We start from the raw sequence: 27751 nt of genomic DNA on the forward strand, positions 1-27751 counted from the left end.
ATCAGCTGAACCTTGGCCAGATGAATGCTGTCTGGAGCCTACCATGTCCAGGTAGATAATTTATGGAGGGTTGTGGGGAGAATTAAGTCAAGTCAGCATGGCCACCACTGAACACTGCAGTGGGGAGTCTTAACCACAGGCTCTGTCTTTTCCTTGGATCTGATGGACCCAGTGACTGCTTTTTATTGTTCCAGTCAGAATGGACTTCTCTTTCCTGAAACTTTTATATTCACCAGTGCTGGCAAATCTTCGTATTTTTTCCGACTGCTCCAGTGAAACAACTTCTCTGTGTCATTCTTCAACTCTTCAAGCTCTAATAACAGCATAAATCCGTCTTTGCCTTATGAGAATTCTCATTTCTAGATTCTTCCAGGACTCCTTCTGCCCCCATAGTTTCTAAGAACAATTTATCTTTCCTAATAGGTTGGAGGGTAGGGAGATGTTCATCTTTCAGTTCTTCATCTCAACCCTTTCATCTTTTCCTCTAATTTTATTTTTCTTTTGAGACAGAGTCTCGCTCTGTCACCCAGGCTGAAGTGTGGAGTGCAGCGGCGCAATCTCAGCTCACTGCAACCTCTGCCTCCTCGGTTCAAGTGATTCTCCTGCCTCAGCCTCCCGAGTAGCTGTGACTATAGGCACATACTGCCATGCCCGGCTAATTTTTGTATTTTTAGTAGAGACGGGGTTTCTCCATGTTGGCCATGCTGTTCTCGAACTCCTGACCTCAGGTGATCTGCCTGCCTCAGCCTCCCAAAGTGCTGGGATTACAGCCCCTAAAATATTTGATCAACTGGTATTTACAGCTGACTCACATTACTGGTGATTCTTCAGAGGAAACATACTAACGATCCCCTTACCCTCTACCTACTGCCCATTAAATCCAGTGTTACTCTTGTCTATACAAACTGAAAGGATCAGTTCAGGGGAAGTTGCTTCCTTGTGTTTCCCAGCAACACAGACTTTCCACAATGGGCTCACACATACTGGCCAATTTAGCAATAGAGGGTGAGAGGCAGTGAGGGCAAAAGCTTGGAGCAGTTTTTTACTCTGCAGAGGAACTTCTGGCCATTAAGCTGGATGAACCAAAAGAAAAATCTTTGCAATGCCTCTGAAATAGACAGGTTAGGAGAAGCTGCTGATCCACAGATGAAGAACGGTGATTTTTACGATCACAAACTGAGTAGCTGGGTTGTCAGAAGATGAGCAGTTCCTTCAACAGATGCTAGGCAAAATGGGGCTGTTTGATTCAAGGCAGAGACATGGGCAGAATCCCCCCTCATTAGGGCTGAAGATGGGGAAAGGGGGACAGGAATGGTTGACCCATCTGCTGGCCATGTCCTCAGACTCACTTTTATTATCTGACACCTCCTCAAGGCCCCTGACAGGCTGTGAGGCACATAGAGAGAAAGCAGACTTGGGAGTAGCATGGAAGCAGGCAAGAAGCACGTTGGAATCTGACAGAAAAGAAGGGGTTAAAGTCCCACTCCTTTATACTTTTAACTTTAGAGTCCTATGAAAGTTAAGAATTAGAAACTTCTTTCATTTCCTAATGCCCGCAGATTTAAGTGTACAATCACAAATATAATCTAAGAGAGAGTTTGAAGCACTAGGAAGTGTCTACTTTGTAAAGCAAACTGAAATAAACATAAAACCCAGCCAGAAGAACCAGTCCTCCTATTTTATTAAATGCATGAAGCAAGCAGGAACACGCATCTGTCACATTCCTTAATAAACAGGAACAGGTGTTGTCCCCCAGGGAAGGAGTGGAGGAGAAGGCAATGAAAAATAGTGACCATTTTCTTTGGGACTCACTTCTCAGTGCTTATAGTAACTCACTACGGCAACAAAACAAATGACAGCAGAGGGATCAAACCAGTGACAGGCCTGTGTAAATTGGCACGCACAGGGAGAAAAGAGCCCTATTCATCCTGTTCTACTGGTTGAGGTATATTCTTTCCATCACGGCCAGGTAGGTGCTTAAGGAGTTAGGAGCTAGGTCTACTGAGCACTGGCTTCAAAGGGAACATAAGAATAGTATGGGGTGGCTGTCATGGGCTGAATGTTTGTATCTGTCCCCTTCCTCCCGCCCCATCAAATTCATATACTGAACTCCTAATCTCCAGTGTGATGGTATTTGGAGGTGGGGCTTTTGGGAGATGATTAGGTTTAGATGAGGTCCTGAGGGTGTGGCCCTCATGATGGGAATAGTGACCTTATAAGAAGAGACACAAGAGAGCTTGCTGTCTGTCTTCATCATGTGAGGACACAATAAAAAGATGGCCATCTACAATCCAGGAACTGGGCCCTTACGAGGAGCCAAATCTGCGCGTGGTATGGTTTGGATATGGTATGTCTGTCCCTGTCAAAACTCGTGCTGAAATTTGGTCCCCAATGTGGCAGTGTTGGGAGGTAGGGCCTTGTGGGAGGCATATGAATTATGGGGTTGGATCTCTCATGAATGGCTTGGTGCTGTTCTCGAGACAGTGAGTTTCAGCTCTTGTGAAAATGGATTAGTTCTCAAGGGAATGGATTAGTTCTTGAGAGAGTGGGTTATTATAAAGCTAGGATGCCCCTCAGGTTTTCTCCTCTTCCCATGTGTCTGCTCCCTCTTTGACTTTCTCTACCACGTTGTGACACAAGAAAGTCCCTGTCAGAAGCCAGGGCCATGCCCTTGAACTTCCACCCTGCAGGACTGTGAGCTAAATAAATCTCGTTTCTTTATAAATTACCCAGTCTCCGGTAGTCTTTTATAGCAACACAAAATGGACTGAGATGGCACCATGATCTTAGACTTATCACTGTCTAGAACTGTGAGACGTAAATGTCTATTGTTTAAGCCACAAAGTCTATGGTATTTTGTTATAGCAGCCTGAGCTGCCTAAGATAATGGCTGAATTGTCCCTTGTCCTCTCTGTTCCAGAACTGGATTCAGAATAACATGAGGATGAGACAATGTCAAAAGGCATCTTGGTCACAGCAATTCTTTTTTTCTCCCAATGTCACTTTCTTCCTGAACTGCCCCCCACCCCCCCGCCAATATAGGTAAATGTACAGTAAGAATAATTCAGTATTAAAAACTGAAATGACTAGTGAGTAAGAATATAATTGCACAAGGAAACCATCTCAAAGACAGTATACCCCTAATCCTGGAATAGAAAAAGGAGATTTTTAAGAAAATAATTTCAGCAAATTTGCTTACCTTTGTTTAAGCGTCCCATCACAGTAAATTCAAAATATTTACTGTTGTCAGTTGAAGAGTAAAGACCGAAGATGGTGGCTGAACTTTTAGTCTGCAGCTTGAAGGTGGAAATCACATAGAGATCATTCAGGGCAGGGTCTGTCAGGACTGGCAGCAGAACGCCTGGGTTTAGCCTCTGACTGGAAGATGGGAGAAGGTCAAAGACTGGGAAGAAGGGAGAAGAAGGGGTATAAGTGAAAGATTCAATTTTGGGGAAAACAGGGTTTCTTTGTTTGGGGGGAGCAATTTGACAGTAAGCTACAAATGTAAACTAATCTTGTAATCCCTTTTCCATATTGCCAAACTCACCAGTTCTTCCCTGTCACTTTTATAGTGGCTGGACATTTGAGCCAGAAGAAATACAGCACAATATTCATCACTGGGTATAGCCCTCAAGAGAGGACTGAATTTGCAAACACAAAATTGGGTTTGGCTGAACAAGCAGCTCTGAAAATGCCCACCAGGAAAAGCACTAAAGGCTTAAAGTACAAGGGGGACTGGTGAAAGCATCCAAGCCATTGCTTTACTGATGTCCCCAAGCAGTGAATTTCTGTCATGGAGTCCCATAGGCACCTCCAGGACCAGAGCCAATTGTGTTTTCCTGGTCAGTGACAAATGACAGGAAATGCAGCAGAAAACATGGCTATGGTGGTAGATGTGCTGGTAGGAAATGATCTGCCACCTTTGTGAGACCTAAGTGTTCCCTTTGTGCCTTTACAATTCTCCAACATTTCTCTGTTTAAAAAAATCCCAATGTGGAAACAAAACAAAACAAAATGATGTGGTTTCTATTTCTTGACTGTATCTTGACTGATAGAATTGGTCTACAAAAATCAGAATCTGCATTTGTACTTGTATAAGTTGCTTTTGATCAAGCAAGCAGTACTTTCTCTCACAAACTTTGTAATATTTATGAAAGCTATGAGAGAGTATGCCCAGAGTCATTTAAAAGGCAAAGGCCAAATTTGGGTAATACTCAGTGGAAGTTATTTAGTATATGTATTAGCAGATGCAAATATCATTTGAACAATTCCATAGGCTGCAGAAACTTCAGCACCTACAGCTGTCTCTTGGATATAATAATCTGGTTATTAAATGGGTAATATTGACAATTGATAAAGAGTTCTTACAAATCAATAAAATGATAAGCATCTTAATCGAAAAATGGGCAAGGAATATGAAAAGGCAATTTACATAAAAAGAATTACAATGACCATTAAGTATATAAATAAATGTTCGTGTATTTATCTAATGATGCAGGAGTTGCTAACTTAAACAATAACATATCGTTTTCACCATCGAATTGGAAAATTAGTAAATACAACAGTACTCAACTGTTTGTGAGGGTTCAGGGAAATGGGCACTCTCTGTACCACTGTGTAACATTTAAACTAGTATAAACATTTTGAAGACAGTTTAAACAACAGTATCAAAGGCCCTAAAACATATGTGCTCCTTGATCTAGCAATTCTGCTTATGGGAATTTATCCTAGGGAAATAATGGATAACATGGTAAATGATTTAGGTACAAGAATATTAGACACTAGTGGTAATTCTAGAATTTCTATTTAGGAAAGAATTAGGTGAAAATCTAATTGGAAGAGAGGTAAACCTGAGCTCTGTTGGCATAGCATTTTGCTATGAAAACATTAACTGTCCTTAGCAGAAAAAAGAGAAGGGCTTGGCTGAGATTGAGGGGATGGTTAAAATCATCCCAAACCATCCTGTGACACTTGCACTTGTTCAATAAATTATTATTTACAATATCAAAACCAAAAACAACTTAAGGGTTCTATATTACAACCCTGGCTAAATACATTTTGATTCTTCCAAAAAGCAGAATACTACCTATTTTTAAAATGTAGCTGAATACTTACAGATGTGAAAAGATGTTCATGATACATTAAGAAAAAAGGATTCTAAAACTATATGTTAACGTAATTCCATTTGAAATATATTTTTGCATAGAAAAAGATTTGAAATGAAAGACAATACAACAACATGTTAATGTTAATAGAAGCTATCCCCGGGTTGCATAAATATAAGTTTTAAATTTCCTCTTTTCTTTTTTTGCTTATCTAACTTTTATCTTTTCTACAATGGGCAGGTATTGCTTTTGTAATAAGAATGAATAAAAGTTCTAAAGCAAACAGGCAAAAACCTAGTTACTCAAGAATATCTACCCCTTTTAAAAGACAATTTGTCTTCAAACTGGATCTATACTGTATTTTTCACATGTACCAGGGGTCCTTACACAATAATGAAATTAATATGAGATGTGTTGGAAAGCAGAACATTTACTGTGCTCCTCTTAGTGCCTATATCCCTAAACCATAAACACTGTTGCCTACTGCATTTCAAAAGGGAAATTGGATTTTTTAATTTTCAAGAGAATTGGAAACTTTACATTTCCAATAATGAGAGCAAAGGGAAATAAGGCAATATGTTTTAAAGTTCCATTCAGGACAAAACATCTTCAGAAAAGAGATATGTATTTAAAGTATGGGAACTACCTTCAAAACAAAACTCTTAGTACTCTTGATTCTTGCTTTGACTATGATCAAGTTCATGATGTAACTCAAGCTAAACTTGCAGTATTTCAATCTATGGTTCGTCTGATTCATTTGCATCTCTCTCAAGAGGCAGAGATGGGATTAGTTAGTAATGAACATAGAGAGTGTTTTGAAAAGGAAATGAGACACTACCATTTTCTACTAATGTTATTACGTTTTAGTAAAAGTGCCAAGATCAAAGCACAACCCTCTACTGTTAGAGGTGACATTACTGCTACCAATGAGCACAGCTACCATGGTATGTAAATTGAATATATACTAATTTAAGACCAGCAATGAAGCTCAGAGGAAGAAGGAGATAATCAAATTATCCTGTTAAGCCTGATAATTGCAGACTAGATAATGCAATAAAAGAATCTATCAGAAACTTAACTTAATCAGATCATCTACAGCAACGAAATTACCCAGATAATTTAGGTTGTATAGGCCAAGTTCAAATCTCCATAAAATGGTCAGGTATGTCTGAGACATACCTAAGGCACACCATAAAGCTGTATGTTCAAAAGTCAAGAACATGTATAACACAAAAAAATTTTACCTATAAATTCAAACTTGCCAAATATCATCACAATAAGACTTTTGAAGTGTTTAAAAGCTTCCTTTTTTACCTTCCTAAAAGTATGGGGCACGGACTACAGCATTTCAAATATTTCAACACAAACTAAAAGTTAGCAGTACTCTAACCCCTGAAACCACAATTCTGGTTGTCTGGTCTGGAATGAAAATGAGTTATTTGGCGAAATGCAGTTTAAATGGGTGATTCCAGCAGCGGGAGGCAGGGAAGTTGAGAACGCCCTCATAGGCAGTCTTTGCTCTGGCTACAAGAGGAAAAACAACTTTTACTTCAAGTTGTGCGTCTCTTCCAGTTTTAATTCCACAGTCAGTAATAAATCAACCCAGGCACCAAGTTCAAACAGATGAAGCTCACGCCTGACCAGTTAGGGCCAGTTATAGCCCTAAGATCTTTCTTTGCTTAAATCATGTCTTCCTTTTGGTCTTCACAAAAAATTCTGTTTAACTGCTTTCTACCCAATGGCTATTTCACCCCATTTCACCAAGGAGTTTGAGGATTGTCCAAGTATCTTTTCACATTATTTGTTGAATTTTTACCGTTTCATAGAAAAAGATCAATATCTTTCTTTTTTCTTTTTAAATTATAGATTCAGAGGGTACATGTGCAAGTTTGTTACACGGGTGCATTGCATAAGGTGGGATTTGAGCTTCTAGTGAACATATCACCCAGTGAAGGTAGTACCCAACTGGTAGTTTTCCCAACCCTCCCCCCTACTTTTGGAGTTCCCAGTGTCTACTGTTTCCATCTTTATGTCCATATGTATCCACTGTTTAGCTCCCGCTTGTGAGAACATGGTATTTGCTTTTCTGTTCCTGCCTTAATTCACTTAGGAAAATGGCCTCCAGCTGCATCCATCTTGCTGCAAAGAACTGATTTCATTGAAAAAGACCTGTTTCTCAGCCCTTCCTATTTACCTCAGAAATTAAGACATCAAGCCAACCCTTGAAATAAACTTTCTTTTTGTCGTTCAAGCAAAGTCAGAGCAGAAAATGCAGGTGGCAGGGCAAGTAGAGTAATTCTGCGTCTTTCTCAGGGATGTCAAGAGCAGACTCTGGGTAAACATCGCTCCGCCTGAGGAAGGATTTAGGGAGCAAGGCTGCCTGGAGGGAACCGGCACAGGGTGCAGGACCCGGAATTCACCCTACACCAGAGCCTAACATGTTAAGAGGTCTAGGACCGTGTAGCAAGTTTTGAAGGCAACCCCACCCCACATCTTTGCATAGTCTGAAACAATTTTGCATCCCCCAACTATTTAGGCAATTGTTCTCATCATTGGAATCGAATTTCGGAAAATTCTAGACTAATCACTACCTCCAATCACAATATGCTTTGATTGGGCCCGGGAGGGACAGAGAGGGGCTGAGCAAGGCCCCAGGAGCACAGGGCCGAGCAAGTCCCTCCACTCACTCAGCAGATGGGGCACCCGGTGCCCGGCGCTCCCGGGCCCGACCCGAGCCCACTTACCCTGGGGGGTGGCCTGGGCGCCGGCCGCTAGCCACCGCTGCAGGACCAGGTGCAGCAGGAGGACGGCGGCTCCGCGCGGGGCCAGCATGTTGGCTCTTCCTGCTCCCCGCGAGGCCGGGGGCGACGGCGGCGTTGGCCCCACCTGGGGGGTCCCCGCGCCGTGCGTTGAACCTCGGTCGGCGCCCGGGCCGGCGCCGCAGGTGACCCGTGCTCGGCGTCCGGGCTGCCGTCGGGGGCGCGCTCGCGTCCCCGCCGCGCGGTGCTGGGTTGCTGGCTGCTGGGCTCCGCGGCAGCGGCCGGGCGCTTTATGGTGCGGCCGGGCGGGGGAGGGCCGGGGCGGGGGCGGCCCCCTTGGCGGGATCCCCTGTCCTTGGAAGAGCTGGGCAGCTGGAGCAGCGAGCCGGGGCCGCAGGGAGAAAGGCGCGGGTGTGAGGATGGGAAGGAGCCTGGACGGACCAGGTCCTGGGGTGGGTGTAGACACAGCCCCGACGCGCGAGGGTAGGGGCGAAGATGGGCAGTCGGGGCTGGAGAGAAAGGGGTGCTGAGCAGAGGCACTCGGGGCCACAGGGGAGAAAGGAGCGGGAGGAAAGGGGCGAAAGGGAGGAAGAAAGTGACACTGACCCACCAGCTTTGGGCACCTTCAGTCCCCTACTCCTTGCGCTCCTTTTGTTTTCTAAAAAGAAGAATATCCTTTGGATCGGCTTTGAATGCCCACCTTGGGTTCCCTTGCGAACGAATCCTGAAGTTCTCCAGGAACGCTCTGCCTCCTAAAGTGGCCCAGAGAGCAGCGAGTTTCTTTTATTTCTTCAAGCTTTTCTTGAATACTTGAAAGGCTGAATTTTTTTCTCTATCATTTTGAGACACAGTGAAAGTTTGAAAGTTTTTGTGTTTCTAATGGAAATAAAACACATCTCAAGGAATCCATCCAGACAGAGCCATTTCTAGGCTGGTGAATCTGTGCTTTATGGATAATTCGTTTTCAGTATGGTTTCCAAACGCCCTGCTTGCCCACCTCTATTCCTCTGTCACCAAAGATTCCGTGTGACAGTTTAAAGGTACGGGAGTAGAACTTGAAAGATATCGGAGGAACGCAAGTAATTCGTCCTTTTCCTGGGCAAAGCTCCCGGAATGATATGGATTAACTAGAGGAAAAAATATTTGATAAACAGTGGCAAAAATTTCTCCTCTGTAACAATCTCGACTAATGGAGAAGATCCAGCAAAGTATTGCTATCTCTTTTATGTCTCAAATAATTCCATTTCAAAGTTTAATAAGCCACAAACTGGGAGATTAATGCACCATTTTATCCCCAAACTGTGCTAAAATAACCTGACACCAATTATCACTCAATTTACAGCTAGCGACTTGGAGATTTGTGAGCTATCTGCAGAGCTCTCTAATATGTAAGGTCCAATACAGGTCTATCCAGGGTTCCTTTAATGCCACATTACACTACAGTCACTCTTTGGAATGGGGCACCATATGTCTACACATGAGAGAGCACTGAGAGACACAGAGGATGTGCATACATATCAACTAATGAGATAAACTAGAGTTGGGAACATTCAAATCTCCAGACCATGTTCCCAGGAGTGGCCTGGGTTTGAGAGGAATCTAGGCTCCCAACCTATGCTTCAAGCAGAACAGCCTTGCCTTTCTATGTTTTTTACAGTAGACTTCAGAGATTAAGATTTTCTGTGAAGACAATATTTGGATGCTCAAAATTTTGAAAGCCACTATTCAGTGGTTCTCAGCTGATTGGGTATACCAGAATCTCCTGGGGAATTTAAAAAACAGTGATTAGGTGCCTACAGGGAAAAAATGAAACCAAACATCAAAAGAAACAATATGCTATATCACACCATAGACTACTCTGATACATAAAATAGGGTTACTCCTTAAATGAGTCACCAAGCAAGCCTAGTGGATGCCTGTGAGAGTTCTTGTGTAGTGCGCCACCAGACACTGCCTGTTTCCTCTCAGATCTGGTGCTCACCTTCCACTGCATGCTTGTCAGCAGTCTAGATAAAATGGGAGACTAGAGACCAATAAGAAGGTAGAAGGTAGAAACTAGGGCATTTACTTCTCTGTGACCTGAATGGATGCATCTTCTTTGTGACTCTTGCAGGTGGGGTCCACCATGATTCTAGCTTCTGCCTTCTCACCATTTGCACCCTCCAGCCATGACATTGGAGGTCACTTACTGCAGTTGCTAAAATGTGGATTGCCTCACTCTTCTGTTTGACATCTCAGTTCTTCTACTATATATGTAATCATTTCCCTGTATTAAATTTCTTCTATTTAAAATACCTAGAGTATTTGCTAGGAATCTCCATGGTGAGGACAATGCACCACGTGCTGCTGGAGGTAGATGTGTTGGAGGGCACCCTGCAGTGCCCAGAGTCTGGACGTGTGTTCCCCATCAGCCGCAGGATCCCCAACATGCTGCTGAATGATGAGGAAACAGAGTTGATCGTGCCAGGTGCCAGTTTTTCTTTTTATGACCGTGTGTATTTTTGTTGATGTTACCCTGTTTCTGAATTCTGCCATGTGTGTCCCCAACCCTTGACCCAATGACACACCAGACGCACAGTGTTCTTGAGCACAATAGTATTTTTTCTCATTAAAGATTCAAAACCAAAACAAACAAACAAACAAAAAAACTAGGAATTTTCGATCCTAGCAAATTCCCAGCAAAATAGCTTGCACATCCTGATGGTTAATGTTGAGTGTCAACTTGATTGGATTGAAGGATGTAAAGTATGGCTCCTGTGTGTGTCTGTGAGGGTGCTGCCAAAGGAGATTAACACCTGAGTCAGTGGACTGGGAAAGGCGGACCCACCCTCAATCTGGGTAGGCACCGTCTAATCAGCTGCCAGCGTGGCTAGAATAAAGCAGGCAGGAGAAGACGGAAGAGCAGACTTGCTGCGTCTTCTGGCCTTGATCTTTTTCTGTGCTGGATGCTTCCTGCCCACAAACATTAGACTCCAAGTTCTTCAGCTTTTGGACTCTTGGACCTACACCAGTGATTTGCCAGGGGCTGTTGGGCCTTCAGCCACAGACTAAAGGTTGCACTGTCAGCTTCCCTACTTTGAGGTGTTGGGACTCAGTCTGGCTTCCTTGCTCCTCAGCTTGCAGACAGCCTATTGTGGGACTTCATCTTGTGATCGTGCGTCAATACTCCTTAATAAACTCACCTTCCTATCTATCCTGTTAGTTCTGTCCCTCTAGAGAACTCTGACTAATACACACATATAGGCACACAATAAATTTTGGTTGACTACTACGTGTAACGGAAAAACGAAAGAATCAAATGACTTTCTGTTAGCCTAACAGAATTTACAATCTGGGTTTGCTTTTAGAGGGCTTGCATTTTTATGCAGCCATTCGCTAGGGAGTCTCAGTAAACTTTATGTTCTCAGGTCTACAGTAAATTTGATTATAATAAAATTAATTTAATTAGCTATGAAATATATGATAAAGGAGACAAAAGAGTTTATTTTCATTTCCATGCCACTTCTTATTAAAATATCTATTCATGTACTTACATTGGATTTTATTTCATTTATTTTAATAATGTATTAATTAGTTTGATTTTTTTTCCAGTATCCAACTGTGAGCTCCTTAGGATTATCTCATTTAGTTTTGTAACTCTAATTCCAAGTACAGTACCTAACATTTAGTAGTAAATATATCATTGAATTTACTTTCCTTCTCTTAATACTGTAACCTAGGATAAGAGTTGTGACATATTAGTAATCCATTAATAGGTGCAGTAGGTTACAAAAATGGCCCCAGTTCTTTGCTCTTCTGTGTACACATCTTTTATTTTTCTGTGTACACATCTCATGGCTTGGCCACGTAACATGCTTGGCCAACAGGATTTTGGCAAAAGTGCCACAAGCAGAGGCTTAAAAAGTGCTTGTGTTATTGGGCTGGTTTACTCCTGCACCTTTGCCTTTGCCATGATAGCATGCCTGTGCTGGCCTATTGGAGGATGAGAGACATAGAGCAGGGTACAGCCCACCCCTGGCAAAGCCAGCCAAGATCAAGCTGACAGATGAATGAGTTCAGCCAAGATCAGCAGAGCTGTTTAGTTGACTCCAGATGTGTGAGCAGGACACATTTATTTTTGTATACCATTGAGGTTTGGGGGTTGATATGTAACAATATTGTAGCAATAGAGAACTGATATACTACATTTTATTTCTTTTCTAATTGTTGTAATACAGAGTATGACTTAATTTTTGATGTTTGACTGCAGACAGTTCTCAAGCCCCACCACTTCCCTTCCTCTCTGCCCCACATCTGAGCAAACTGATAAGAATGCCTAGGTGCTCCTTCCTTGGCACTAGCACGAAGTTCCAACAGTAAGCCCTAGCCCATGTACAGGAACCCTCACCACAGCCCCACTCCTAACCACAATAAGAATCCCAAAGCCATTCTCCTTTCTTGTTCTCTCTAGTTTTCAGACCAGCTGGGAAGCCCATCTTACTCTCCCCAAAAAAAACGTATTATGTGAGCAATAAACCTTTCAAACCCCTTTGCTGCATGTGTGATGGCATTATTGATTTTGATATCCAAACCCAATTTTGAGAGTGGGGATCTATCCTGCTCCTGTGGGGTGACTATAGCACCATTCTTCACAAGTAGGGGAAATCACCCATACTGTGCACTGATATTTGGCACAACTAAGTAGAAGTTTTATACATATGTGTTAATTGATATAGGTATAATAATAAAGTTACCATTATTTATGTCAGGTTTTCCACTTGAATTTTTGAAGGAAACAGAAATGGATATAATTATTAACATTAAAAGATGGATAAAGGGGCCAGGTATGGTGGCTCATGCTTATAATCTCAGCACTTAGGATGCCAAGGTGGGAGAATCACTTGAGCCCAGGAGCTGGAGACCAACCTGGGCAACATAGTGAGACCTCATCTCTATAAAAATAAAAATTAAAAAATCAGGCCAGGCGCAGTAGCTCATGCCTATAATCTCAGCACTTTGGGAGGCCGAGGCGGGTGGATCACAAGGTCAGGAGTTCGAGACCAGCCTGGCCAACATGGTGAAACCCCGTCTCTACTAAAAATACAAACAATTAGCCAGGCATGGTGGCGGGCACCTGTAATCCTAGCTACTCAGGAGGCTGAGGCAGGAGAATCGCTTGAACCCGGGAGGTGGAGGTTGCAGTGAGCCGAGATTGCACCACTGCACTCCAGCCCAGGCAACAGTGCGACACTCTGTCTCAAAAAAAAATTTTTAAAAATTAGTTAGCCATGGTGGTGCCCACCTGTGGCCCCAGGAACTTGGGAGGCTGGGGTGACAGAATTGCTTGGGCCCAGGAGGTTGAGACTGCAGTGAAAGCCATGATCATGCCACTGCATTCCAGCCTGGGCCACAGAGCAAGACCCTGTCTAAAAAAATAAAAATAAATAAAAAAAAGATGTTTACATTCTACCATGTGATGACATTTATACTCTAGCACTGGGAAAGGCAGACTTTGGACTCCTATTTAGTTTACTATTAATAATAAAGGAAGGTGCTTAAGTGACAGGAAAAAAGCTATTCCAAAAACTACTTAGCACAGATAAGGGCTCTGTAAATGAAGCCGGAGTCTTTTGATTAGTGTGCAATTCAAAGTAGAATTTCCTCCCCAGAATTTAGAAGATATTTTGCTTTAGCAATTAGGCACTGACGATTAGTAAAGCAAGAAAAGAGGTGTGAAAAATCAGTCATTTTCAATCTAAGGGTCTCTATAAAAAAATTATCATTAACCTCTTTAATATATTTTACTAAATAAAGTGTAAAATCCTTAGAAAAATAGCCAGAAATCAATTGTGAGGACATGTTACAATTAATAATTATGTATACATTTAATAATTATGTATATACCAAACTTGAAGTCCAGAGAGAGTTTATAACAACTAGGATCTCTTAAAGTAATCGCTTGCCTTCATTAAACAACACATTTATCCATCCATATGGTGGTTCCTGCAATGTCTAATGATAACAATGATTATTATGCCAGGAATATCCCTTACTGAGTGCCAGGTGTCTAGATGTATTTGCTAAGAAAATATGATGCAGAGTGTAATGAATTAATATGGCATAAAACAAACTTGCAAAATACACGAAAATTACGTGAATTTGATCCTGCCTCAGCTTCCCAAGTAGCTGGGAATTTTGGATAGTTTGATTTTATTTGGGCTGAAGTTCATCTATGGGGAAAAAATAGTTTGCAAGCAAATGAATAGTATTACTTCATTTCCTAGGGGCATGTTTGTCCTAACTAAAAGAACTGTCACATCGAAGGATTTTAGTAGTTAACTTTCAACAGGAAAATCAGTGCTGCTAATTACAAATTACTTCTAATTAGTTCACTAAAGCTGTAGATACAGATGAGACTATATAAAAAGAGTGTGTAAAATAAGAAAAAACGGGGAGGGGGGTACAGGAACACTGGGGAACACTAGTATTAAGAGCCTAGTAGAAGGAGAAGCCAGAAATAAATACTTAAGGATGCAAAAGAAAATCTGGAAAGTATGGTTTTGTGGGCCGGGCGTGGTAGCTCACGCCTGTAATCCCAGCACTTTGGGAGGCCGAGATGGGTGGATCACTTGAGGTCAGGAGTTTGAGACCAGCCTGGCCAACATGGTGAAACCCCATCTCTATTAAAAATACAAAAATTAGCTGGGCATGGTGGTGGGCGTCTGTAATCCCAGCTACTTGGGAGGCTGAGGCAGGAGAATCGCTTGAACTCGGGAGGTGGAGGTTGCAGTGAGCCGAGATCGCACCACTGCATTCCATCCTGGGCGACATATCAAGACTCTGTCTCAAAACAAACAAACCAAAAAAAAAAAAGTATGGTGCGGGGGAGGCATAGTGGATAGTATCGACTATTTTGACCTGTGTGGAGAGGTCAGGCCAGATAAGAGCTAAAAACTGTGCTTGGGTTTATTGACTCGGAAGTCACTGGTGACTCTGTTGAAAGCAGTTTGATGGAGTAATGTGGGTGAAAGAAGGGCAGAGTATTGCTATTTGAGGAGTGAGGATGACAGAATAGGAAGTGGAGATGGTAAGGGTGGATAAGTTGCTGGGTTTTTAGAGACAGTGGCGGAGGTGGGGTGGGGTGGGGATGTCTTGCTGTGTTGCCCAGGCTGGTCTGAAACTCCTGGGTTCAAAAGATACTCCTGCCTCAGTCTCCTGTGTAGCTGGGATTGCAGGTGTGCACTACTGTGCCCTGCTAAGGATAGATTAACTTTTAAGAAGTTTGTCTGTAAAGCAGAAAGTATATATAGAGCAGTAACTCTGTGGGAGAGATATGAACATATTTTGATTTAGGTCGAATAGAGCTGCCAAGGAGGGAAGAGTTATGGTATTTTAGGTTTTCTTTTTCTTCCTTTTTTTTTTTTTGGAGACAGGGTCTCACTCTGTCACCCAGGCTGGAGTGCAGTGGCATGACCTCGGCTCACTGCAGCCTCAACCTCCTGGCCTCAAGTGATCCATCTCAGCCTCCCAAGTAGCTGGGATTACATGTGTCCACTACATGCCTGGCCAATTTTTGTTTTTTTTTTTTGTCGAAATGGGATTTTGCCATATTGCCTAGGCTGGTCTTGAACTCCTGGGCTCAAGCACTCCACCTGCCTCGGCCTCCCAAAGTGCTGGGATTACAGGTGTGAGCCGCTGTGTCCTGCCTGGTATTTTATGTTTTTTTGTGACGGGTTTTTCATTTTATGTGTCACATCACTCCTCTAGCAATGTAAGCTTTGCAAGAATGAAGTCTGTCAGTGTAATAAATGGCAACAAAATTCCCATCTTGGGGATTTATTATTGCCTACAACAGGAAGTCCAGGGGTAGAGAGCTGTGGAGGTGCTTTGGTGAATTAATGATGTTATGCCTGTGGACCAATTCCTGGATTTCCCTCATGGTTGCAAAATGGCTGCTGCAGCTCTAAACACTGTCTCTTTACATGATATCATCCAAAAGTAGGAAACAAGGAGAGGGTGGGGATTCTGCTCTTGTAGCTTTCTTTTTTCCAGTGAGAAAACCCTTTCCTAGAAGCACCCCAACAGACTTCTCTTCAGGTCTTACTGTCCAGGAGTTGGTCACAGACATACCCCTTTGTTTGCCAGGAAGGTGGAAAAGTAACAATCTGTTTTCTTCAGACTATTATAAGAGGTGGACTCTACCAGGAAGAAAGAAGGAGAAGGGAATGGATTATTGCCAATGTCCACATGATTGGCCACAAGTTCTGTGTCTTCCGCTTTGTTAGTGCCTGCTGCAGTGCTGGGCGTTTACAGGTGGGTCTTTGGCAAATAGTTTTATTCTCCAGTGAGGTTTATAGTGCAATAAAACAAATATGTGAGGTAGAGAGGAGAAGTAATGTCCTGGTAAATCAGAATGGGAATGAGAGTGTGGGGAAAAAAATTAAAGTCTTAGGGAAAAGTAAATGGGCAGAAAGAGAGAAAATGACTTCAATTTCAGTGGTTTTAATGTGAAGAATACTCTTAATGTATTAAAAGTTTTAGACCAGGGACTGGCAACTATAGCCTATAGGCTGAATCTGGCCCACTGCTTGTTTTTATAGGATCAGTGAGCTAAGAATAATTTTTATAGTTTTAAATGATTGGAATTTAATATTTCTGATGTGAAAATCATGTGAAATTCAAATTTCAAGGCTCATAATTAAAGTTTTATTGGAATACAGCAATGCTGTGTCCATTTTTGTGGCACAATGGCAGAGTTGAGTAGTTGTAACAGAGCCCATGTGGCCTGCGAAGGGCTCAGATATTTACTCTCTGGTCCTTTACAGAAAAGGTTACTGACCCCTGTTCTAGATCATGCCTTTTCTGGAAATCCTTGTCCATTAATATTAGACTCAATTATTAAGCAGAAGAAAACACAGAAGGAAGGAGAAGGAAATATTAGTGGGCTTCTTTTCTTGCTGGTAGTCCCTTCCCTACTTTCTTATTGACTACTCAGATCTAGGAGTCGAGCGAGGCACACAGGGCATTAGAGTTACCAGCTTGCCTCCTAGTACCGCAAACTAAAAAATATTAAATCTGTTGTTCATCTCCTTCTAAGTATAGTGTTTCTTTCCAGTGGTATTAAAATGATCCAGGTTCATATAAATTTCAGGAGAAGTAGGAGGGAATTGGTCACTGACTTGAAAACTGTTTAATGGAAATGTGATTTCATGTATGGATCTAGGGAAATGTATACTGCAAACATAGTTGATTATTCCATTTGAACGTTAAATTCCATTGGTATGTAGCATGTGCTTTATCCTGCATGTCAGTTAAAAATGACTTTCCGACCTATATAATCCTCACAATAGGATTTCCCTGTGGAGTTCTGCCATGCCCTCTTCACCAGAAGAGTTTTTGAGTATGGGTATAATTACTAGTGATGTTGGTTATTTTGGCTACCACATTTAAAAATTGACTAATGGGAAAGGAAAATAGATGTAACAAATCTAATAAAGTTTACCCAGAAATCCAGGGTGAGTAAATGTAGCAGAAGAATTTGGAATAAGAACAGAGAAGGGGAACGTGTGGAGGACCTCAGAAGGACAGGTGAGAGGCGACAAAGGGTCCCTCAAAGATGAATGAGCTCATCACATCCAGGGGTTTTGAGCACTGATTCCTTTAAAGCACCTATCAGGAAGAGCTCCTCCTGAGTGAGCCCCAAGCCCCATTCATGATTCCTTCTTCTTTCCTTGATGTTCCCCTGACCACTCCCTGCAAAGTAAGAGCTCATTTTCTAGTGCCTTTCCAGTGGGGCCAGGTACTTCATCCACAGCAGCTCCCTAAAGTTGCTTGTGGGGTCATGGGCTTTGGGGCTAGTTCTCTGAGGGCTGCAGTGCCTTGAACACAATCTTTCAACACTGTGTATCCAATAGTTAAGCAGCTAAAATCAGAGGCCTGCAGACTTGCCCTAGCATACTTTATCAGGGCTTCTTCTGCGAGATTATGACTAGTTTTTCTCATCTTCTTTTGCACACCACAATGTTCTAATACATATGTCCTTGTACTCATATTCATGCATGCATATATATGCATGTTTATTGTAAGTAAACATATATCCACACATCATCTTTTTCTTTTTCTGTGGAAGAGTATGGTAAGTTTTTACTGCCTAGAAACCCACATCATAATAATAACCAACTTTAAATATCTCATTCAGATAGGGAGCTTTGTCTTATATTTGATCTCATCTAATCTTTACAACAATGAGGTGGGACAGATGAGTGCCATAGTTATAACGCACCAATTTTTTCAGCAGGTACTATAGTTATAATTTCCACTGCACAGATTAGAAAACTGAACGTCAGGGAGATTGAACAACCTTCCCAAGGAAATGCCAGAAAGTGGACTCGAACTGAGGTCTTCTGACCCTAGGCACAGTGTCCTTCTACTTGCCTGCACTGCCTTAGGGAGAGTGAATGTCTGATCAATGCATAAAACTTTGCTTCTGCGGCACACTATGTGAATTGAGGCCATGAGAATGCATTTCTTGTAATTAATTTAACGTACTTCCTTCTTCACATATTATGTGAAGCCAAAAACTCAGTTTTTTAGTATTTGCTTTTTTTCTCTGTATTTTTAGAAAGCCATTGCCAAAATGGTTGTGGTCACCAGCATAATACATCATGATATAGCTCTGTCCCGTGAAGGAATCATAATGCTATGTATGATCTGGAGAGGCAGCACGGTGGAGCCACACCTGGGTTTGAAACCTGGCCCAGCCACTTACTAGCTGTGTGGCCTTGGGGAAGTCCCTTACGCTCTTGGATGAATAAAGGAGTGGTGTCTTACTTTCCTCACTGGGAAATGGGAACGATAGCTACCTTATGGGTTAAGAACCAGCTCTAGGGTGGTGCGTAACATATCATGGCTCTCAATGAACAGCATTGGGCTTCTGACTTCAGGGACCTGAAACTGATTCCCAGGATGCATGATCTTGAAACATTTCTGAGAGTGGCCAGTAAAAACAAGAAGGGGTAGTGTCCTGGTTAGGAGTGCAACAGCCTTTAATACTGGCTCCATGACTATATGACCTTGGGAAGCCATTTAATGGTTCTGTTCCTTAGAGTGGTCATTCATAAGATGAAGATGCTAATGGGACCTGTTTTCAGGTGAGTGGAAAAGCCAATAGTACTGTTCTTAGTTGGAGGATGAATATAAACACTTAACCCAGTGCCTGGCACATGGTGGTTTCCTTATTATTATCTTTATTTTTGTGGGTGTTATGGTTTGGATATGGTTTGTCCCACCCAAACTCATGTTGAAATTTGATCCCCTTTGCGGTGGTGTGGGGAGGTGGGCCCTAGTGAGAGGTGTGTGAATCCTGGGGATGGATTCCTCAGGAATAGATTAATGCCCTTCCACAAAGGTGAGCGAGTTCTTACTCTCATGGGATGGATTAGAATGGGATGGGTTGTGAGAAAGAGCCTGGCTCCTTGGTTTCTCTCTTGCTTCCCCTCGCACCATGTGATCTCTGCACACACCAGCTCCCCTTTTGCTTTCCACCAAGAGTTGAAGCAGCTTCAGGCCGTCACCACATGTGTGTGGATGCCCAAACTTGAACTTTTCAGCCACCACAATCATAAGCCAAATAGACCTCTCTTTCTTTTAAAATAAACTACCCAGTCTTGGATATTCTGTTACAGCAACACTAAATGAATTAAGACAGTGGAGTTCAGATGTTTCCATTTGTAATTGAGTTTGTTAATCTATCATCACCCAAAGCTTAAATAAGAGGAAACGGGGAAATTGTAGGTTATTGTTGACAATCTTTGAACAAGTAGAGCATACTCTGTTAGGGAAGGGGCACTTAACCCTCTTGTAAATGGAAGGAAAATACAGCAGGACTTAGAGTAAATTTTAATTGCCCTGACTACAAGTAGAATGAGTGATTTCAGCTGCTTTTGTAACAGAGCAAATACTGAGCTCCAAACTCAGGTGGAGTCTGTGTTCCTTTATATAGAGATACGATATATCTCACATGTGTATATGCAGGTACAGCTAGGTATATTGTCCAATGTAGAGATGAGACAAATAGAGTTCAAGGGCTGGTTCAGGCCAAACAAGGTCTCAGGATAAAAATATCCAGCATCTACAACCTGTAATTGACACTCGGGAATAATTATTCCATGATACTCAGGGACTGGGTTTTCATGTGATGTTATAATTCTGAGATTTGTTTTTTGCAGAATCATGTCTGTTTACGTTTTTCTTTATTTTTCTTTAATAAATAATTGAGGCTGGTGTTCTTGCAACTAAGGAAATTGATGATAACCTACTCAGTTATCCAGGGGAAAGGTCTATCCTAAATCTTAAGGGGAGGCTTGAGTAAAGGGGAGTGGACCATCCTCAGGCAGTAGTCTAATCCCGAGGATCCCAAGCCCACTACACTAAAAAGGAAACCATGAATGACATTGGCTTTAGAAACCTGCTTCTTATATAAAAATGTCCTTGCAAATTAAAAAGCATGAAAAAAGAGATGTACTGCACTTGTCAACAGGGCTATTTCCACATTGTTATGAACGTATTTATGACTTTTGAGAAGGTGTTTTCTCATGATCTGGTCTATCTTCATACTTTTTTTTGTACATAATGTAGAATTCTGAATTCACAATTTGAATAAATGAGCTGCACAAATTAGGGAGAAAGATTGGTTTGATAGAGCACCTTTTTGTGTTAAGACAACTATATTTTCAACTGTGTAATTGAAAGGTGAACATGCTGGATTTATGCCTTAGGGCCACAAGCTTTTTTACAGTATTATGGTAAAGAATTTTTTTTTCAAAACTTGCTTGTGGTTGTAACCACTATTTGAATCTCTTGCTTGTGGCTGTAACCACTGTTTGAATCTCTGCAAGAACTGGAAGAAAAGTGATTGCAATTTAACTTCCATTTAAAATGCTGTTGCATTGAGACTTCCGTTTCTAGTAGTGTAAAGTGATGACATACCCTGAATGATCCTCCCAGTGAAAATAACTAAAAACTTGGGGTAGAAATTTTAAAATTAAATGAATTATTGAGCTGGCAAGAAAGCAAGAAACGTATAGAGACCAAATATAAAATGAAAGCCTGAGTCCTGAGAGGGAAAGCGAGTGCCAAAGCTAGATTTTACCCTGAAAGTGCCTGATAAAACCTGGGACCTTAAACTTCTGTTGTATCAGCATTATGGGTTGAAGAGATTAAGAAAAAGACATCCTAGGGTGAAAAGCCCAGTAGGAAACCTTTCATAGAAAACTGAGACATCAGGAGTCACACCCTCAGTGTAGGGTAGCTTAGACATAAACCCTCCTCCCAAAAGGAGAGAACAAGAAATTTGCCTCTCCTGATTTTGGCTGTGGAGTAGAGGAGAACACCTCTAGGGGAATTCATGTGATTTTCTGGTTTGTTTTTACATTTTCCCACAAAATTTAAAAATTTGTGGAAATTTTGAGCCTACAAAAAAGTTGAAAGAAAAGTACAATGAGGCCAAGTGCAGCTGCTCATGCCTGTAATCCTTGTATTTTAGGAGGCCGAGGGAAGAGGATTCTTTGAGGCCAGGCGTTCGAGACCAGTCAGGGCAACATAGACCCCGTCTCTACAAAATATACAAAACACACACCCCGTGTCTACAAAAAATACAAAAATCTAAGCTGGATGTAGTGGCGCATGTAGAGGCTGAGATGCAAAGATCCCTTGAATCTGGGAGTTTGAGGCTATAGTGAGCTATGACTGTACCACGGCACTCCAGCCTGGATGACAGAGACCCTGTCTCTAAGAAGCAAAGTACTATGAACAGTGCTCTTAGAGTCACTACTTTATCTCATATGCCTATACATATGTGTGTATGTGTCTGTGTATAGATAATATGTTTTTTCACTTATTAACATACTTTTATTAAAACCAACTATTTTTCAAAATGAAAAAATTTAGTGATGACTAGCATTGTTTTACCTTTTTGCAAATCTCTTTTATGTCTGACAATGGAAGACAGTTGGATTCTCAAGTCTGCTTCTTCATTTGATGCACTGCTTTGGTTAAAGTATATGAAGAAAAACTAGTTTCACATAGACTTGCAGTTGGAGGGAGAACTTCATGAACCCCCTGAAATGGTCTCAGGTACCCCCAGGAATCCTCAGATCATATTTCGAGAACCACTGCAACAAAACTGTTTCTCCACTGAAGATTCTCTATAGCTACCAAATTAGTACTAGAATTGGCAATTCCTTCTGTGGCCCAAAACATTTTAACAAGTTGTGATGAGGTAGTGGTAGTAAAGGAAACTTGAACTCTTGTGTTAATTCAATTTTAGGTGACATCAGTTTTTAAATTGAGTTCATACATTTGCCAGCCAAGATTACATATTACAATTTTTTAAAATTTATTTTTCTAAGCTAAGAAGAGAAAGCAACATGTCATATGCATGCAATGTTTACATTTGTATAGTGGTTTTGCATTTTATAAAGCCTCTTTCTGTGCCCCATGTAATGCCATGTAGTCCTTAGAAGCCTGCATCATAGAGGAGGAAAGCTCAGGGTAGACAGGCAACGTGCCCGAGATTGCCATCAGTAGCCAGCCTATGCAACCAGGACTCAGAGCTGGGTGTGATGACTCTGAATCCCACGTTCTTTCCTCATTCAGCTGCCTGGTGCTATCACACCAGAGGAAGACAGGGCTGACTGCTGTTTTCAGGGTCAGCGATCCACATTCCCCCTTGTACGGTTGGAGTCCTCTGACTAAGCGATGCACTCACAGGACAATCCTGTTCTGGCTCTAATGAACACACATTTCACTTTCTTTTTTTGTTTGTTTGTTTTTTGTTTTTTGAGATGGTCTCGCTCTGTCACCCAGGCTGGAGTGCAGTGGTGCAATCTTGGCTCACTGCAACCTTCGCCTCCCGGGTTCATGCCATTCTCCTGCCTCAGCCTCCCGAGTAGTTGGGATTACAGGCTCCTGCCACCACGCCTGGCTAATTTTTTTTGTATTTTTAGCAGAGACGGGGTTTTACCGTCTTAGCCAGGATGGTCTCGATCTCCTGACCTCGTGATCCACCTGTCTCGGCTCCCAAAGTGCTGGGATTACAGGCGTGAGCCACCGCGCCCAGCACATTTCACTTTTAAAAGGTGGCTTTTCAGCCTTGGAAGAGGGGACCCTTCATATACGTTCGCTTTTGTTCACATACACAGGAGACAGCATTCGCTCTAGAATCCAACTGGACTTTATTTGACACAGAATACAATGTGGCTGCGAGAACAGCAAATGGCAAAGACAAAGCAGAAAAGACACAGTTCTATCTAATTTATAATTAAGTGACAGAAGGGCAAGTCATTAAATGAATCACAAAACAGTTAAGCTTGATGGAAGAATTCTTTTTCTGGTGTCCATACTTTTGGAATTCCTATTGTCTGTTGTCCAACAGACACAGCTGTTGTGTTTTGAGCCAGTGAGAGAGACAGTGAAGTGAAAAGCACGGTTACAGGCTCCCCGTGCAACGGTACACACTTCTGAAGTGGCAGACTCTTGGTTAGCTTGACATTCTATGCAGATCCATGCTGTGATTCCTGCAGATGGCACAGTTATTAACCACAACATCCCAAGCCCAGAGGGCTAGCTACTGCATTTCACTTTTTTACTTCAAAGCACTGCTGTTGGTACTGCTTGGGGTATCCACATCCATTGCCACTGCCATTTTGGACCAGCTTTTTTTGTTTGTCTGTTTGAAAGCCAGTTATAAGCACAGGACACTTTACCCTTCAATACTCCAGCAGCCATCTCCTAGATGAAGGACATCTCTTGTATAATTACAATATCCTTATCTCACCTAAGAAAAGTAATGATAATTCCATAATGCCATTTAATATACAGTTTGCATTCTAATTTTCTTAAGTGACTCCCAAATATCTTTTATGACTTAAAAAAATCCAGAAATCAATGAAGGGCATGCCTTGCATTGGGCTGTTCGTCTCTGTAGTTTCTTTTGATTTCTATCTTATAAATTAAAGTGTATGTATGTGTGTGTGTGTGTATGACTTTTTTGAAGAATCCAGGCTCTATAGAATGTCCTAGATTCTGTCCTATAGTCTTGATTTGGTCAATTATTTCTCATGATTAGATTCAAGTTAAATATTTTTATCAATGATACTTCATAGTTGATGTTGCTTCTTGTGGTTTTGTAGTTCCAAATTCATGCTACTATAGTTGAGCCAGTGAGAAATGCAGTGGAAGTGGAAAGCATGACAAGAAAAAGAAAAAAAACAATCACAGAGAGAACTGGTAGTCCTCCCAGGCAATCGAAGTAAAAGAAAATCCTTTCTGAAGGACACCAACTTTAACCAGTTCTCAAAAAATCCTACAGATAACATTCTAAAGAATATGAACTCCCCTCCCAACACACAAAGACAAAGTATACTAGGCAAAAGGCACACCAAGTAAGAGCCAGAGGAAATAGCAGACAACAACATCACACTTTCACAGACTTGCAGATATTAGAAATATCAGAAGTAAACTATACAATAAATATATTTAATATGCTTTAAGAAATAAAACAGACATTTGAAAATAATGACAAGAAATAAAAAATGTTTAAAAAATAAGTATATTTGGGCTGGGCATGGTGGCTCACACCTGTAATCCTAGTACTTTGGAAGGCCAAGGTGGGCAGATCACCTAAAGTCAGGAGTTTGAGAACAGCCTGGCCAACATGGTAAAACCCCATCTCTACTAAAAGTACAAAAATTAGCTGGGTGTGGTGGCAGGTGCCTCTAATCTCAGCTACTAGGGAGGCTGAGGCAGGAGAATCAATTGAACCCCGGAGGCAGAGGTTGCAGTGAGCCAAGATCATGCCATTGCACTCCAGCCTGGGCGACAAGAGCAAAACTCTGTCTCAAAAAAAAAAAAAAAAGTATATTTGAACTGGAACTTCTGTAAGTGTAAAATATAATTTAAATTAAAATCAATGTATGAATTAAACAGCAGACTGGACACAAAGAGATAACTAGTGAAGTATAAGATAAATCTAAAGAAATCATATAAGATATAGTACAGAGAAATGAGATTTCAAAATATAATAAGAGAAAAAGAAAGAGTTTTTGAAAAAGTCCATACACCTAATTGGAGCTCTGGAAAAACATAGTAGAAAGAATGGAAAAGAGACAATATTCCAAGGAAAAATGGCTGAGAGTTTTTCAGAATTGCTGAAAGATGATAAGCCAAATCACAAGCAGATAAATACAAATAAAATAATTCCTTGGCACATTAGAGTGGAAGTTCAGAACAACAAGGTCAAAGAGAGGATCTATCTTAAAAGTAGCCAAAGATAACAAATCACCACAAAGGAATAAAACTTAAAGGTATAGCAGTGTTTCCAACAGCATTAATGGAAGCCAGAATATTATTTTCAATGTGTCAAAGAAAAAAAAGATCAATCCCAAATCCCACGATTAGTAAAAAGATCGTTTAAGAATAAGAGTAAAATAAAAGACATTTAAGACAAACAAAACTGAGTATAGATCCTCACAAAAGAAAATTTCGAAGGATATACTTGAGGCTCACAGAAAATGAATCCAAATTGAAAGTCTGAAATTCAAGAAGAAATGGTGAGCAAAGACATTTATAAATAAATACACTTCAACACTGGCCATATAAAACAATGGTGATGACAATAATAATAGTGTTTAATTTGTAGAATTAAAAAGCAAAATAGAACTAAAACACTCAACTAAAACAACAAATAAAGTGGCATGGGAAGCAATTTGATTAGTCTTATAATCCCCTTGTATTTTTTAGAAGCAGGTAAAAAGATTTAAACTTAGATTTTATTAAATATTAAAATATTTGGGTTAACCTCAAATGAATAGACAGAGGATGCATTATTTAAAAATTAGTAGATGGAAGAAATTGAGCAAAGAACAAAATTCCTTAAAAAAACACACATTTTGTTGGGTTGCATGTTGTTAGATTGTATTGTGGTATTGTGTTATCCATATCACCGAGATTTTCTTATCTAAATAAAAAAATTTCTTTCAGATTCGAGTGCCAAGAAAAAGCTTTCTTTATCTGGGGAGGTTTTCTTTACGGTATTATTTTGTACCTATTATAATTTCATGTATGCTTTTGCCACCAGGAAGCCCAGCTTGAACACTGGCCTCCATTTTAATAATTATGTAGGAACTAGCATTCTATACATCTTTGTAATTCTAATTCCTCCTCCCATCTTTGTCATCTAACATTTATTTTTATTTTTCTTGATCCTGATTTTTATCTTGTGTTCTTATCATCTGTCTTAAATGCTTTGGAACAACTTAAGTAGGAATAAACCAACATAATTGAATGGATCAATAAATAAATATAAAATGATTAAAGCAAATAGAAGATTGACATCTGGGAAGTGGAAACTCTTTTGCTGTTTTGTTTTTTCATCAGTGTCAGCACAGGGAGTGTGGTATGGGTTAATCTATCCGTTTTGAATCGTTCATCAGAGGTTGGAATTTTAAGCATTTTGTCTATGCTTGAGGTTTTGGGTAGCTGCGGGCAGTGCAAATCACTAACAGGACAGGCAAAATCTATTATGAAAAGGAGAAACAAAAACTTATCACCTCACATTGCCAATACTTCACTGATCATTTTTTAGGGCTAGCAATACTATAATCCTAAATACAATAATATGCGTATATTATTTGTTCATCATTTATGAAGAACTCAGTTTGGTTTCTCAAACAGAAATTGTCATCAGTAAAGAACTGCCCTGCTTTCATACAATGAAACAGTTGAATTTGTTACAAGATTTTGTCTCACTGGATTCATTTTGTGCTAAAAATAATACCATTTCGCAGACCAATCCCACTCAAAAAAATCAGTGGAACACAGAAAAAGAACACAGAAAATAAAAATGAAATAAAATAAAACATGATGACATTTCAACACTACAGTGTAGGTGTTATATGGGAGGAAGGCAACAATGGGGTGACCCCAAGAATTAGGCTATGAAGGGACATAGCCCTTTGCCAGCTGAGCACATATAATCGGTCAAAACAGTATGCAGTCACATCTTCCAGAAAAAAGAAACTTCACTTTAATCTGTCTTGATTAAAGACATCAACACGTTTAAGGCAAGACCATGTCAATCAGAAAGGGAATCGGTGAGTCATTGAGATTTGGGAATGTGTGACACAGGAAGAGTCAGTGAGGCAAAGTCTGGCAGTAGATGCGTGAATACTGTCCAGGGAAGGGTCTTCCTGGCCCCAAAGACAGCCCTTCTGGTCCAAGAGGCAGACAGAAACACATGGTGGAAATGGATGCATCATGTAATTATAGGCTGACCCCATTAAACATCACCCTTGTTGCTTCCCAAGCAACTTTCTCTTAAATTGGCTTCCTTGCAGTTTGTCTAAGAATGTACTTGCCAGGCTGATGCTAATGCTCACCTCGTAAAAGACACCTTGCCTTTTAATGACAACATTGGCAGTCTGCTTATTATTCTTCAGCTTCTTTCAGGCACTGACAAGAGTTTCTGCATCTCTGAGACTGAAGGCCTGACCCTGGTCCCTGGTGCCTTCATCATGGAAAGGAACACTTGCCTTGGGAGCCAGCATGCCAGTCTTCCCTGCAACAGCTGACCTTCCCCAGGAACCTTCTCCGTGAATGTTGACAACCAGCAATCATTTTACTAATGATGAGGATGATGTTGTTCCAGTGAAACACAGTATTATCAGGAGGTTTCTTATCAGAGGGAGAAATGTTCCAAAAGGCATAGGGATCGGCACCAGAACATGGACTTATCCTTCCTGTTATACAGCTCACAGGGATACTGGTGATCTCACTCCCCTCAAAGGTGAGACAGGCTTCAGCCCTTGAGGGGGTGTCCTCTTACCTCCCTAAGTACTTGTAGGCCTTTAT

The 27751-nt window shown here is 41.1% G+C and overlaps 1 protein-coding gene and 1 pseudogene across 2 annotated transcripts in view; both read right to left on the bottom strand.

The window, feature by feature from the left end:
- THBS4 (thrombospondin 4) overlaps window positions 1–27751 on the bottom strand; it is a 91792-nt gene that overhangs the window by 39856 nt on the left and 24185 nt on the right. The window contains exons 1-2 of one of the 2 annotated variants that reach the window (XM_004058635.5): window positions 7850–8266; window positions 3200–3403 (exon numbers count right to left, since the gene is read on the bottom strand). In XM_004058635.5, the coding sequence (XP_004058683.1) occupies window positions 3200–3403; window positions 7850–7937 (292 nt within the window). In that variant the 5' untranslated portion in view covers window positions 7938–8266. Of the gene's footprint in view, window positions 1–3199; window positions 3404–7849; window positions 8267–27751 lie in introns of those variants that run through there. The other variant, XM_055366953.2, reaches the window with a different exon arrangement.
- LOC129527928 (RING-box protein 1-like) lies at window positions 23061–25533 on the bottom strand (annotated as a pseudogene).

This window comes from Gorilla gorilla, chromosome 19 (genome assembly GCF_029281585.2).
Source record: "Gorilla gorilla gorilla isolate KB3781 chromosome 19, NHGRI_mGorGor1-v2.1_pri, whole genome shotgun sequence".
NCBI lineage: Eukaryota > Metazoa > Chordata > Mammalia > Primates > Hominidae > Gorilla > Gorilla gorilla.